Raw genomic sequence first — 13,715 nt, 5'->3', positions numbered from 1 at the left:
TTTATGTGCCCTGATTTACACTCACTGATTTATACTCTTGGTTTCTCACTCACGGATTTACAATCCCTGATACAGGCTCACTGATTTACGCTCCGTGATTTACGCTCCGTGATTTACGCTCCCTGATTTACGCTCCCTGATTTACACGCACTGATTTAGGCTCCCTGATTTACACTCACTTTTAAAAAAATATATTTTATTCAAGAATTTTTGGCCAAACATAACAGTACATAGTTTTTCTTTTTAACAACAATAAAACAATATAAATAACAGTGGCCAATTTTAAACAAATAAATAAATAATATATAAACAAAAACTAAATGGCAACTGCCTTATCAAAAATAGTTACTCTCCAAAGATGCAATCCAACAGTCCAATATACATTACCTAAAACAAATGCCTATACATATACAATGACATCCCTGAGAGCCCGCCCGGATCCCCCCCCCCCCCTCCCCCCTGGGTTGCTGCTGTTGCCTTCTTTCTTTTCCATTCCCTCTATCGTTCTGTGAGGTAGTTGACGAACGGTTGCCACCGCCTGGTGAACCCTTGGGCCGAACCCCTTAATACGAACTTGATCCGTTCTAACTTTATAAACCCTGCCATGTTGTTTATCCAGGTCTCCACGCCCGGGGGTTTGGCTTCCTTCCACATAAGCAATATCCTGCGCCGGGCTACTAGGGACGCAAAGGCCAAAACATCAGCCTCTCTCGCCTCCTGTACTCTTCTGCAATCCCGAATATAGCCAACCCCCAGCTTGGCTCGACCCGGACCCCCATCACCTTCGAAAGCGCCTTCGCCACCCCCACCCAGAACCCCTGTAGTGCCGGACATGACCAGAACATGTGGGTGTGATTCGCTGGGCTTCTCGAGCTTCTCCCACACCTATCCTCTACCCCGAAAAATTTACTGAGCCGTGTTCCAGTCATATACGCCCTGTGTAAAACCTTAAATTTTATCAAGCTAAGCCTGGCGCACGAGGACGACGAGTTTACCCTACGTAGGGCATCAGCCCATAGCCCCTCTTCGATCTCTTCCCCCAACTCTTCCTCCCATTTCCCTTTCAGCTCATCTATCATGATCTCCCCCTCGTCCCTCATTTCCCTATATATATCCGACACCCTACCATCCCCCACCCATGTCTCTGAGATCACTCTATCTTGCACCTCCTGCGTCGAAGCTGCGGGAATTCCCTCACCTGTTGCCTCGCAAACGCCCTCAGTTGCATATACCTAAACGCATTCCCTTGGGGCAACCCATACTTTTCCGACAGCGCTCCCATACTTGCAAACGTCCCATCCAGGAACAGATCTCTCAGTTGTACTACCCCAGCTCTTTGCCATACTCCAAATCCCCCATCCATTCTCCCCGGAACAAACCTATGGGTATTTCTTATTGGGGACCGCACCGAGGCTCCCGTCCCTCCCCTATGCCGTCTCCACTGCCCCCAAACTTTTAGTGTTGCCACCACCACTGGGCTTGTGGTGTATTTCTTCGGTGAGAACGGCAACGGTGCCGTCACCATTGCTTGTAGGCTGGTCCCCTTGCAGGACGCCCTCTCCAATCTCTTCCACGCCGCTCCCTCCCCTTCTCCCATCCAATTACACACCATTGAGATATTGGCGGCCCAGTAATAATCGTTTAGGCTCGGTAGTGCCAGCCCCCCCTATCTCTACTACGCTGCAAGAACCCCCTCCTCACTCTCGGGGCCTTCCCGGCCCACACAAAACTCATAATACTTTTCTCAATTCTCTTAAAAAAAGCATTCGTGACCATCACTGGGAGGCACTGAAACACAAAGAGGAATCTCGGGAGAACCACCATTTTAACCGCCTGCACCCTACCTGCCAGTGACAGGGACACCGTGTCCCATCTTTTGAAATCCTCCTCCATCTGTTCCACCAATCGTGTTAAATTAAACCGCTGTAAGGTTCCCCAATTCTTGGCTATCTGAATCCCTAAGTACCGGAAGCCTCTTGTTACCTTCCTCAGCGGTAAATCCTCTATTTCCCTGCTCTGCTCCCCCGGATGCACCACAAACAACTCACTTTTCCCCATGTTCAATTTATACCCCGAAAAATCCCCAAACCCCCCAAGTATCCGCATTATCTCTGGCATCCCCTCCACCGGGTCCGCAACATACAACAACAAATCATCCGCATACAAAGATACCCGGTGTTCTTCTCCTCCCCTAAACACTCCCCTCCACTTCCTGGAACCCCTCAGTGCTATGGCCAGGGGCTCAATCGCCAATGCAAACAATAACGGAGGCAGGGGACATCCCTGCCTCGTCCCTCTGTGAAGCCGGAAATAATCAGACCTCCGTCCATTCGTGACCACACTCGCCATCGGGGCCCTATACAGCAACTGTACCCATCCGATATACCCATCTCCAAAGCCAAATCTCCTCAGCACCTCCCACAGATAATCCCACTCCACTCTGTCGAATGCTTTCTCGGCATCCATCGCCACCACTATCTCTTCTTCCCCCTCTGGCGGGGGCATCATCATTACCCCTAGCAACCTCCGTATGTTCGTGTTCAGCTGTCTCCCCTTCACAAACCCGGTTTGGTCCTCATGGACCACACAGTCCTCTATCCTCGTCGCCATCACCTTGGCCAGAATCTTAGCATCCACGTTTAAAAGGGAAATGGGCCTATAGGACCCGCATTGCAGCGGGTCTTTTTCCTTCTTGAGGATGAGCGATATCGTTGCATCTGACATAGTGGGGGGCAGCTACCCCCTTTCCCTAGCCTCATTAAAGGTTCTCATCAGAAGCGGGGCCAGCAAGTCCATATACTTCCTATAAAATTCCACCGGGAATCCGTCTGGTCCCGGGCCTTCCCCGCCTGCATGCTCCCAATCCCTTTCACTACCTCCTCCATCTCAATCTGTGCTCCCAGTCCCGCCCTCTCCTGCTCCTCCACCTTAGGGAATTCCAGCTGATCCAGAAAGCACATCATTCTCTCCTTCCCTTCCGGATGCTGAGCTTTATATAATCTTTTGTAGAATGCCTTGAACACCCCATTCACTCTCTCCGCTCCCCGCTCCATCTCTCCCTCCTCATCTCTCACCCCCCCATCTCCCTCGCTGCTCCCCTCTTCCTCAGTTGGTGGGCCAGCAACCGGCTCGCCTTCTCTCCATATTCGTACTGTACACCCTGTGCCCTCCTCCATTGTGCCTCTGCATTACCCGTAGTCAACAAGTCAAATTCTACATGTAGCCTTCGCCTTTCCCTGTACAGTCCCTCCTCCGGTGCCTCCGCATATTGTCTGTCCACCCTCAAAAGTTCTTTCAGCAACCGCTCCCTTTCCCTACCCTCCTGCTTTCCTTTATGTGCCCTGATAGATATCAGCTCCCCTCTAACCACTGCCTTCAGCGCCTCCCAGACCACTCCCACCTGAACCTCCCCATTGCCATTCAGCTCCAAGTACCTTTCAATATCCCCCCCACCCTTAAACATACCCCTCATCTGCCAATAATCCCATGTCCATTCTCCAGGGTGGGTGCTGTTCTTTTTCCTCTCCTATCTCCAGTTCCTCCCAATGTGGAGCGTGGTCCGAGATAGCTATGGCCGTGTACTCCGTCCCTGTCACCTTCGGGATCAATGCCCTTCCCAAAATAAAAAAGTCTATCCGTGAATATACTTTATGGACACAGGAGAAAAACGAGAACTCCTTACTCCTAGGCCTGCTAAATCTCCAGGGGTCTACTCCTCCCATCTGCTCCATGAAGTCCTTGAGCACCCTAGCTGCAGCCGGCCTCCTCCCTGTCCTGGACCTCGACCGGTCCAGCCCTGGGTCCAGCACCGTATTGAAGTCTCCCCCCATTACCAACTTTCCCGCCTCTAGGTCCGGGATACGTCCCAACATACGCCTCATAAAATTTGCATCATCCCAGTTCGGGGCATATACGTTCACTAGAACCACCGCCTCCCCTTGCAATCTACCACTCACCATCACGTATCTACCCCCACTATCCGCCACTATGGTCTTTGCCTCAAACAGTACCCGTTTCCCCACTAATATAGCCACCCCCCTGTTCTTTGCATCTAACCCCGAATGAAACACCTGCCCCACCCATCCTTTGCGTAGTCTGACCTGGCCTATCAGTTTCAAATGCGTCTCCTGCAACATAACCACATCTGCCTTTAATTTCTTTAGGTGTGCGAGTACCCGTGCCCTTTTAATCGGCCCGTTCAGCCCTCTCACATTCCACGTGATCAGCCGGGTTGGGGGGCTCTTTACCCCCCCCCCCCTTGTCGACTAGCCATCCCCTTTTTTAATCCAGCTCCTCACCCGGTTCCCACGTACCCGTATATCCCCCCGACGGCGCCCTCCCGCCTCGACCACCCCACCCCGTACCAGCTCCCTCTTCTCCCCAGTAGCAGCAACCCAGTTAAACACCCCCCCCACCCCGCTATATCCCTTTCTAGCGTAGTTGCACCCCCCATGTTGCTCCCAGAAGTCAGCAAACTCTGGCTGACCTCGGCTTCCCCCTGTGACCTCGGCCCCCACTGTGCGAGGCCCCCTCCTTCTTGCTTCCCTGTTCCCGCCATGATTACCATAGCGCGGGAACAAAGCCCGTGTTTCCCACTTGGCCCCACCCCTAATGACCGGCGCCCACAGTTCCTCATCCTCCCTCCCCCCCTCCCCCACAACATGGGGAAGAGAGAAAAGTTACAGGGTCGCAAGATTAACAACTTGAAAAATCATCCCCTCCCCCTTTTTCCCCCTTCACCCTATGTAATCACCCCACCACTTTGTCCCAAACGTTCTTTTTCTTGCCCGCCTATTCCAGCTTCTCATCCACAATAAATTTCCACGCCTCTTCTGCCGTCTCAAAGTAGTGGTGCTTCCCTTGGTGTGTGACCCACAAACTTGCCGGCTGCAACATTCCGAATTTGACCTTCCTTTTGTGAAGCACCGCCTTAGCCCGATTAAAACTTGCCCTCCTTCTCGCCACCTCCGCACTCCAATCTTGATATACGCGGATCACCGCGTTCTCCCACCTACTGCTCCGAGTTTTCTTCGCCCATCTGAGGACCATGTCTCTGTCATTATAGCTGAGAAATCTCACCACTATGGCTCGAGGTATTTCCCCAGCCCTCGGTCTTCGCGCCATAACTCGATAAGCTCCCTCCACCTCCAACGGGCTCGTCGGGGCCTCCGATCCCATTAACGAGTGAAGCATCGTGCTCACATATGCCCCGACGTCCGCCCCTTCTGCGCCTTCGGGAAGACCAAGAATCCTTAAATTCTTCCTCCTCGCATTATTCTCCAGCACCTCCAGCCTTTCCACACACCTTTTGTGTTGTGCCTCGTGCATCTCTGTCTTCACCACCAGGCCCTGTATTTCGTCTTCATTTTCAGCGGCCTTTGCCTTCACGACCCGAAGCTCCTGCTCCTGGGTCTTTTGCTCCTCCTTTAGCCCTTCAATCGCCTGTTATATCGGGGCCAGCAGCTCCTTCTTCATCTCCTTTTTCAGTTCTTGCACACAGCGCCGCAGAAACTCTTGTTGGTCTGGGCCCCATACTAAACGGCCATCTTCCGACGCCATCTTGCTTTGTGCTTGCCTTCCTTGCCACTGCTCTAGAGGATCCTCTGCAATCCGGCCGCTTTCCTCTCCTTTTTCCATCCGTATCCAGGGGGGATTCCCTTCTGGTTTACCGCACAGTGTTTTTAGCCGTTAAAATTGCCGTTGGGGCTCCTATTAAGAGACCAAAAGTCCGTTCCACCGGGAGCTGCCGAAACGTGCGACTTAGCTGGTCATCGCCGCACCCGGAAGTCCCTGATTTACACTCACTGATTTACATTCACTGATTCATGCTCCCTGATTTACACTCCCTGATTTACATTCCCTGATTTATTCTCCCTGATTTACATGCACTGATTTTGGATCCCTGATTTACACTAACTGATTTACACTAACTGATTGATTTACGCTCACTGATTTATGCTCACTGATTAACACTCTATGAATTGCACTCACTAATTTGCTCTCACTGATTTATACTCACTGATGTGCTCTCACTGATTTACGCTCTCCGAGTTACACTCGCTGTTTTCACTCCCTGATTTAGGCTCCCTGATTTGCACTCACTGATTTACGTTCACTGATTTACGCTCACTGATTTACGCTCACTGATTTACTCTCACTAAGTTACACTCAATGATTTACACTCTCTGAATTACTCTCACTAATTTGCACTCTCTGATATATATTCACTGATTTACCCTCACTGATTTTTGCTCCCCTATTTACACTCACTGATTTTTCTGCCTGATTCACGCTCCCCGATTTACGCTCCCCGATTTACGCTCTCTGATTTACGCTCACTAATTTGCACTCAATGATATACGTTCATTGCTTTATGCTCACTGATTTAGGCTCACTGATTTAGGCTCACTGATTTAGGCTCACTGATTTAAGCTCACTGATTTACACTCACCGATTTACACTCACTGATTTCACTCCCTGATTTATGCTTCCTGATTTGCGCTCCCTGATTTGCACTCCCTGCTTTTCACTTGCGAATTTGTGATTTTCACTTGCAAATTTTCACTCACGGATTTACGCTCCCTGATTTACGCTCCACGATTTATGCGCCCTGATTTACACTCACTGAGTTTCACTCGTGGGTTCTCACTCACGGACTTACACTCCCTGATTCATGCTCACTGATTTACGCGCCCTGATTTACGCTCCCTGATTTATGCTCCCTGATTTACACTGACTTATTTACACTCACTGATTTATGCTCCCTGATTTACATGCACTGATTTAGGCTCCCTGATTTACATTCACTGATTTACACTCTCTGAATTACACTCACTAATTTGCACACTCTGATTCATACTCACTGATTTACGCTCACTAATTTGCGCTCAATGATTTACGCTCACTGATTTATACTCATTGATTAACGCTCCCTAATTTACACTCACTGATTTGCGCTCAATGATTTACGCTCACTGATTTACACTAATTGGTTGACGCTCCCTGATTTACACTCATTCATTGACGCTCCCTGATTAACGCTTGTTCATTTACACTCCCTGATTCACACTCCCAGATTTACACTCATTGATTTATGCTCCCTGATTTACACTCTCTGACTTGCACTCTCTGATTTACACTCACCAAGTGACGCTCCCTGATTTATGCGCCCTCATTTACACTCACTGATTTACACTAGCTGATTTTCACTCCCGGATTTTCACTCATGGATTTATGCTCCCTGATTTACGCTCTCTGATTTACGCTCTCTGATTTACGCTCTCTGATTTACGCTCACTGATTTACACTCCCTGATTTACACTCACTGATATTCACTTACTGATTTACACTCTGATTTATGCTCCCTGATTTACACTCACTGATTTACACTCGAATTTACGCTGACTGATTTACACACTTTATTGCAGTGACTGATTTACACTCCCTGATTTACTCTCCCTGATTTATTCTCACTGATTTATTCTCACTGATTTACATTTACTGATTCATGCTCAGTGATTTACATTCACTGATTTACAGTCACTGGTTTATTCTCACTGATTTACACTCGCTGATTTATGCTCTCTGATTTACACTCGTTGATTTATGCTCTCCAATTTACACTCACTGATTTACACTCACTGCTTTACACTCCATGATTTCCATTCACTGATTTACACTCCCTGATTAACACTCACTGATTTACGCTCCCTGATTTATGCACCCTGATTTACACTCACTGATTTACATTTACTGATTTATACACTTTATTGCAGTGACTGATTTACGCTCCCTGATTTACTCTCACTGATTTACACTCACTGATTCACGCTCAGTGATTTACACTCGCTGACTTATGCTCTCTGATTTATACTCGTTGATTTATGCTCTCAAATTTACACTCACTGATTTACACTCACTGATTTACACTCACTGCTTCACACTCCCTGATTTCCATTCCCTGATTTCCATTCCCTGATTTACACTCCCTGATTAACACTCAATGATTTACACTCACTGATTTATGCCACCCTGATTTATGCCACCCTGATTTATGCCACCCTGATTTACACTCTCTCATTTACACTCTCTCATTTACACTCTCTCATTTACACTCACTCATTTACACTCACTGATTTACGCTTCCTGATTTATGCGCCCTGATTTACACTCACTGATTTACACTTTGGGTTCTCACTCACGGATTTACACTCCCTGATACAGGCTCCCTGATTTACGCTCCCTGATTTACGCTCCCTGATTTACGCTCCCCTATTTACACTGACTTTTTTACACTCACTGATTTATGCTCCCTGATTTGCCCTTACTGATTTGCGCTCAATTATTTACGCTCACTGATTTACACTAATTGGTTGCGCTCCCTGATTTACACTCATTAATTGACGCTCCCTGATTTACACTCCCTGATTTACGCTCCCTGATTTATGCTCCCCGATTTACGATCGCCGATTTACGCTCCCTGATTTAGGCCCCCTGATTTAGGCCCCCTGATTTACGCCCCCTGATTTAGGCCCCCTGATTTAGGCCCCCTGATTTACGCTCCCTGATTTATGCTCCCTGATTTACGCTCCCTGATTTACGCTCCCTGATTTACGCTCCCTGATATGCGCTCCCTGATATGCGCTCCCTGATTTGCGCTCCCTGATTTGCGCTCCCTGATTTGCGCTCCCTGATTTGCACTCCCTGATTTGCACTCACTGATTTGACCTCTCTGATTTACACTTACTGATTTATGTTCCCTGGTTTACACTTACTGATTTACGCTCCCTGCTTTACACTCACTGATTTATGCTCCCTGATTTACACTCACTGACTTACATTCACTGATTTACACTCACTGGTTTACACTAACCGATTGAATCTCCCTGATTTACACTCACTGATTTTCACTCACGATTTAATCTCCCTAATTTTCACTCACTGATTTACGCTCGCTGATTTTCACTCACCGATTTAAGATCTCCGATTTACACTCACTGATTTACACTCGCTGATTTACACTCGCTGCTTTACACTCTGATATATACTTTCTGATATACACTCCCTGATTTCCATTTCCTGATTTCCATTCCCTGATTTCCATTCCCTGATTTACACTCACTGATTTACACTCCCTGATTTATGCACCCTGATTTACACTCACTGATTTACACTCACTGATTTACACTCCCTGATTTACACTCTCTGAATTACACTCACTAATTTGCACACTCTGATTCATATTCACTGATTTACGCGCACTGATTTATGCTCACTGATTTACACTCATTGATTAACGCTCCCTGATTTACACTCACTGATTTGCGCTGAATGATTTACACTAATTGATTGACGCTCCCTGATTTACGCTGCCTGATTTACGCTGCCTGATTTACGCTGCCTGATTTACGCTCCTTGATTTACGCTCCCTGATTTACGCTCCTTGATTTACGCTCCCTGATTTACGCTCCCTGATTTACGCTCCCTGATTTACGCTCTCTGATTCACGCTCCCTGATTAACGCTCCCTGATTTACGCTCCCTGATTTACGCTCCCTGATTTACGCTCCCTGATTTGCGCTCGCTGATTTGCGCTCCCTGATTTGCCCTCCCTGATTTGCCCTCCCTGATTTGCCCTCCCTGGTTTGCACTCACTGATTTGCACTCACTGATTTGCACTTACTGATTTACACTCACTGACTTACATTCACTGATATACACTCTCTGATTTACACTCTCTGATTTACTCTCACTGATTTACGCTCCCTGATTGATGCCCCGATTTACGTTCTCTTTATTTACACCCCTGATATTCTCCTCCTGATTTAAATCCCTCTCCCATCCCCACATTTCACTCTCAAAGTTACACTCACTGACTTACATTCACTGATATACACTCTCTGATTTACACTCTCTGATTTACTCTCACTGATTTACGCTCCCTGATTGATGCCCCGATTTACATTCTCTTTATTTACACCCCTGATATTCTCCTCCTGATTTAAATCCCTCTCCCATCCCCACATTTCACTCTCAAAGTTTTGTCAGTTAAAAGTGTGACTGGTTGAGAGGATACATAAACAGCTCATTCACTAAAAAGCAATATTCTTCTAGCTAGGAAAGTCATCGTGTTCCTGCGTATTTCTCTTGAACGTGTAACTAGTCAACCTTTATTAAATGTCATTAAAATGAATTGGGGGAAGGAGCATGCTGAGAATTATATCACAGAGAAATTCCAGATTTGTATCAACTTTTGAAATGTGTAACTGTGTTTGTTCCCCAGAGCAAAAACAGACAGCTGAGCAAAACACAGAACAAGTTGTGGACTTGTCCAGGCAACGTCTGAAGGTTCTCCCTGCAGATATCCTGAAAAAGCCACACATTAGTCAGCTCATTTTAGATCGCAACAGACTGAAGAATGTCACAGACCTTCGGAAGTTGAGAAACCTGAAGACCCTCATCCTATCTAAGAATGAGCTGCTGGATTTTCCCTCAGATATTGGCGCACTACCATACCTTGAAAAGCTACATTTAAACCAGAACAAAATCCAGCAGATCCCAGAGGGAATTCTCTCCCAGCTCTCTCGCCTGAAACAGCTTAAACTTAACAACAATCGCTTGACCGACTTGCCAGGAGATCTTGCCTGTTGCAAGGAGCTGGAATACCTCAACCTGTCTCACAACCTTATAGAGGAAATTCCGGAAACAGTTGCCACACTCGGAAAACTCGAGGAATTTTACGTCGACAACAACAAGTTGTGTAAACTCCCGTGCGTGCTGTTTGACGGTGGGTGCCTGAGGAAGTTTACTGCTCGGGCAAACCCTCTGAGGGAGCCTCCTGATGAGGTCTGTGCTGGTGGGTTGCAGCAGATCCGCAGTTATTTCAAACAACTCCAGACCAACGAGTCCTTTGAGGACAAACGGGTCAAAACCATGTTTCTCGGAGCGTCCAGGGCCGGAAAGTCAACATTGTGTAAAAGCTTGGCCAAACGGGAATTGGTGACAATTGCAGAGCACGACAGGACAATCGGCATTGAAATCAATGAGTTTCAAACTGACGATTTCTCCTTCTTGTGCTGGGATTTTGCTGGGCAGCTGGAGTATTATCTGACTCACCACGTCTTCATCACACCACAGGCCCTGGTTATATTAGTTATTGATTTGCACAGGTGAGCTGACGGCCAGGATCAATGGATCACCAGATGCCTGATTTGCTCAGGGCATTGCTTTATGTTTAATAGTATTAATTATTTTACAGAAGATATTTTCAAGCACCCCAATATTTCAATGAGTGAACACAGCTCACTGCATGATACCAAGAATCAGAAACCAGGAGTGCCTCAGCTTCATTTAAAAAAACTCAAGTAATTTAATCGCTGGAGTTAGGTGGAGTAGATCAGCCAGATCTCTTGATGCTAATCAGAATCCCAGTGACCCGTGGCCATTATTCTCTCTCATCTCATCCTTTTTTCTCTCACTGTGTCATACCTTTCCCTCCCTCCTGGCTCCATTCGCTCCTCCACTTCAGTCCCTTCCTTTTCTCCCATCTTCTGTATTTCCTCTACTCACTTTACTTTTAGTCTCTGCTAACATTTCTCATTGCCATTGTTATGGGCGAGGCATTTTCAGAACCCCAAAATGTATCATGGAGTTCAACCAACCTCTCCCTTTAATGAATTTGTTGCTTTACCGAGCACACGGCTTTTTCCCTGGGGGTGGGATTACAATTATGGACACGTGGGTTTTTAAACACAAAACATGTTTATTCCATGAACTCAACTTAACATCTTAAATAAACATTGGATCTCTTAACACCCCTTACTTCAAAGATAACTCAGAAACTATTGCAACAGTAAATAACTCCTTAAAATGTTCCTTCAAACTTCCAAGAGACGTAACACCTTTAAACAAAATCACATTAGGTTAAAGGCTTTACTTTAAATCACCCAAATGATCCAGAGATAGTCTTTCATGGCAGAGATCCAGCTCACTGCAAAACACAGACACACATCCAGCTCTTTTCCAAAATTTGCCGCTCTCTGGAAACACACAGACACACAAACTGCTTTTTAAACTGAAACTAAAAACCTGCAAAACTTAACTGCAAAATGGCTGACCTGATCTCAGCCCCACCCACTCTCTGACATCACTGTTTTCTTAAAGGTGCATTGCTTAAACATTCATGTCTTAAAAGTACTCTCACATGACACCTTCCTCTCATTACCTCCCTCACTGTGCTAAAATAAACTGAACTAATCCCATTTCAATCTTTTTCAATGTTCATGCGCGATTAATATTTTTGATAGCCGTGTTCCAGTGTCACAGTCTGAGCGTCAATGTTTCCATGTCCCGATGTCGCTTTGTTGCTGTGTCAGAGTGCCAATGCCACATTGTTCCTGTGTTACATTGTTAGAGTCCCAACATCACATTCCTGTGTAACACTATTACACACTGCCAATGTCATATTGTTCCTGTGTTACAGAGTTCCAACATCAATTGTTTCTGTTACACTGTCACACACTGCCAGTGTCACATTGTTACAGTGTGCTAGAGTACCAATGTCACATTGTCCCTGCGTTACAGAGTGCCAATGTCACAGTGTCCCTGTGCTAGAGTACCAATGTCACGTTGTTCCCGTGTTACAGAGTGCCAGTGTCAGTGTTCCTGTGTTACAAAGTGCCAGTGTCACATTGTTCCTGTGTTACAGAGTTGCAGTGTCACATTGTTCCTGTGTTAGAGTGCCAGTGTCACATTGTTCCTTTGTTCCAGTGCCAGTGCCACATTGTCCCTGTGTTACAGAGTTGCAGTGTCACATTGTTCCTGTGTTACAGAGTGCCAGTGGCACATTGTTCCTGTGTTACAGAGTGTCAGTTTTCCTGTGTTACAGAGTGCCAGTGTCACATTGTCCCTGTGTTAGAGTGCCAGTGTCAGTGTTCCTGTGTTACAGAGTGCCAATGTCACAGTGTTCCTGTGTTACAGAGTGCCAATGTCACATTGTCTGTGTTACAGAGTGCCAATGTCACAGTGTTCCTGTGTGAGAGTGCCAATGTCACATTGTTCCTGTGTTATAGAGTGCCAGCGTCACATTGTTCCTGTGTTGCAGAGTGCCAGCGTCACATTGTTCCTGTGTTGCAGAGTGCCAGTGTCACATTGTTCCTGTGTTACAGAGTGCCAGTGTCTCATTTTTCCTGTGTTACAGAGTGCCAGTGTCACATTGTTCCTGTGTTTCAGAGTGCCAGTGTCACGTTGTTCCTGTGTTACAGAGTGCCGGTGTCACATTGTTCCTGTGTTACAGAGTGCCAGTGTCACAGTGTTCCTGTGTTACAGAGTGCCAATGTCACATTGTCTCGATGTTACAGAGTGTCAGTGTCACATTGTTCCTGTGTTACAGAGTGCCAGTGTCACAGTGTTCCTGTGTTACAGGTTACAGAGTGCCAATGTCACATTGTCTCGATGTTGCAGAGTGCCAGCGTCACATTGTTCCTGTGTTGCAGAGTGTCAGTGTCACATTGTTCCTGTGTTACAGAGTGCCAGTGTCACATTGTTCCTGTGTTTCAGAGTGCCAGTGTCACGTTGTTCCTGTGTTACAGAGTGCCGGTGTCACATTGTTCCTGTGTTACAGACTGCCAGTGTCACAGTGTTCCTGTGTTACAGAGTGCCAATGTCAGTGTTTTTCTGTGTCACAGAGTGCCAATGTCACAGTGTTCCTGTGTTACA

General features: G+C 46.8%; 1 protein-coding gene across 1 annotated transcript in view; it reads left to right on the top strand.

The window, feature by feature from the left end:
- Positions 1-13,715, top strand: part of LOC140384433 (malignant fibrous histiocytoma-amplified sequence 1) — a 193,520-nt gene that overhangs the window by 21,886 nt on the left and 157,919 nt on the right. Inside the window, exon 2 of the mRNA XM_072466130.1 lies at positions 10,282-11,167. Coding sequence (XP_072322231.1) covers positions 10,282-11,167 — 886 coding nt within the window. The remainder of the gene's footprint in view (positions 1-10,281; positions 11,168-13,715) is intronic.

This window comes from Scyliorhinus torazame, chromosome 10, assembly GCF_047496885.1.
Source record: "Scyliorhinus torazame isolate Kashiwa2021f chromosome 10, sScyTor2.1, whole genome shotgun sequence".
In the NCBI taxonomy this organism is placed as follows: Eukaryota; Metazoa; Chordata; class Chondrichthyes; order Carcharhiniformes; family Scyliorhinidae; genus Scyliorhinus; species Scyliorhinus torazame.
Note: the sequence above shows the minus strand (reverse complement) of the source record. Positions and strands in the feature narration are given on the sequence as shown.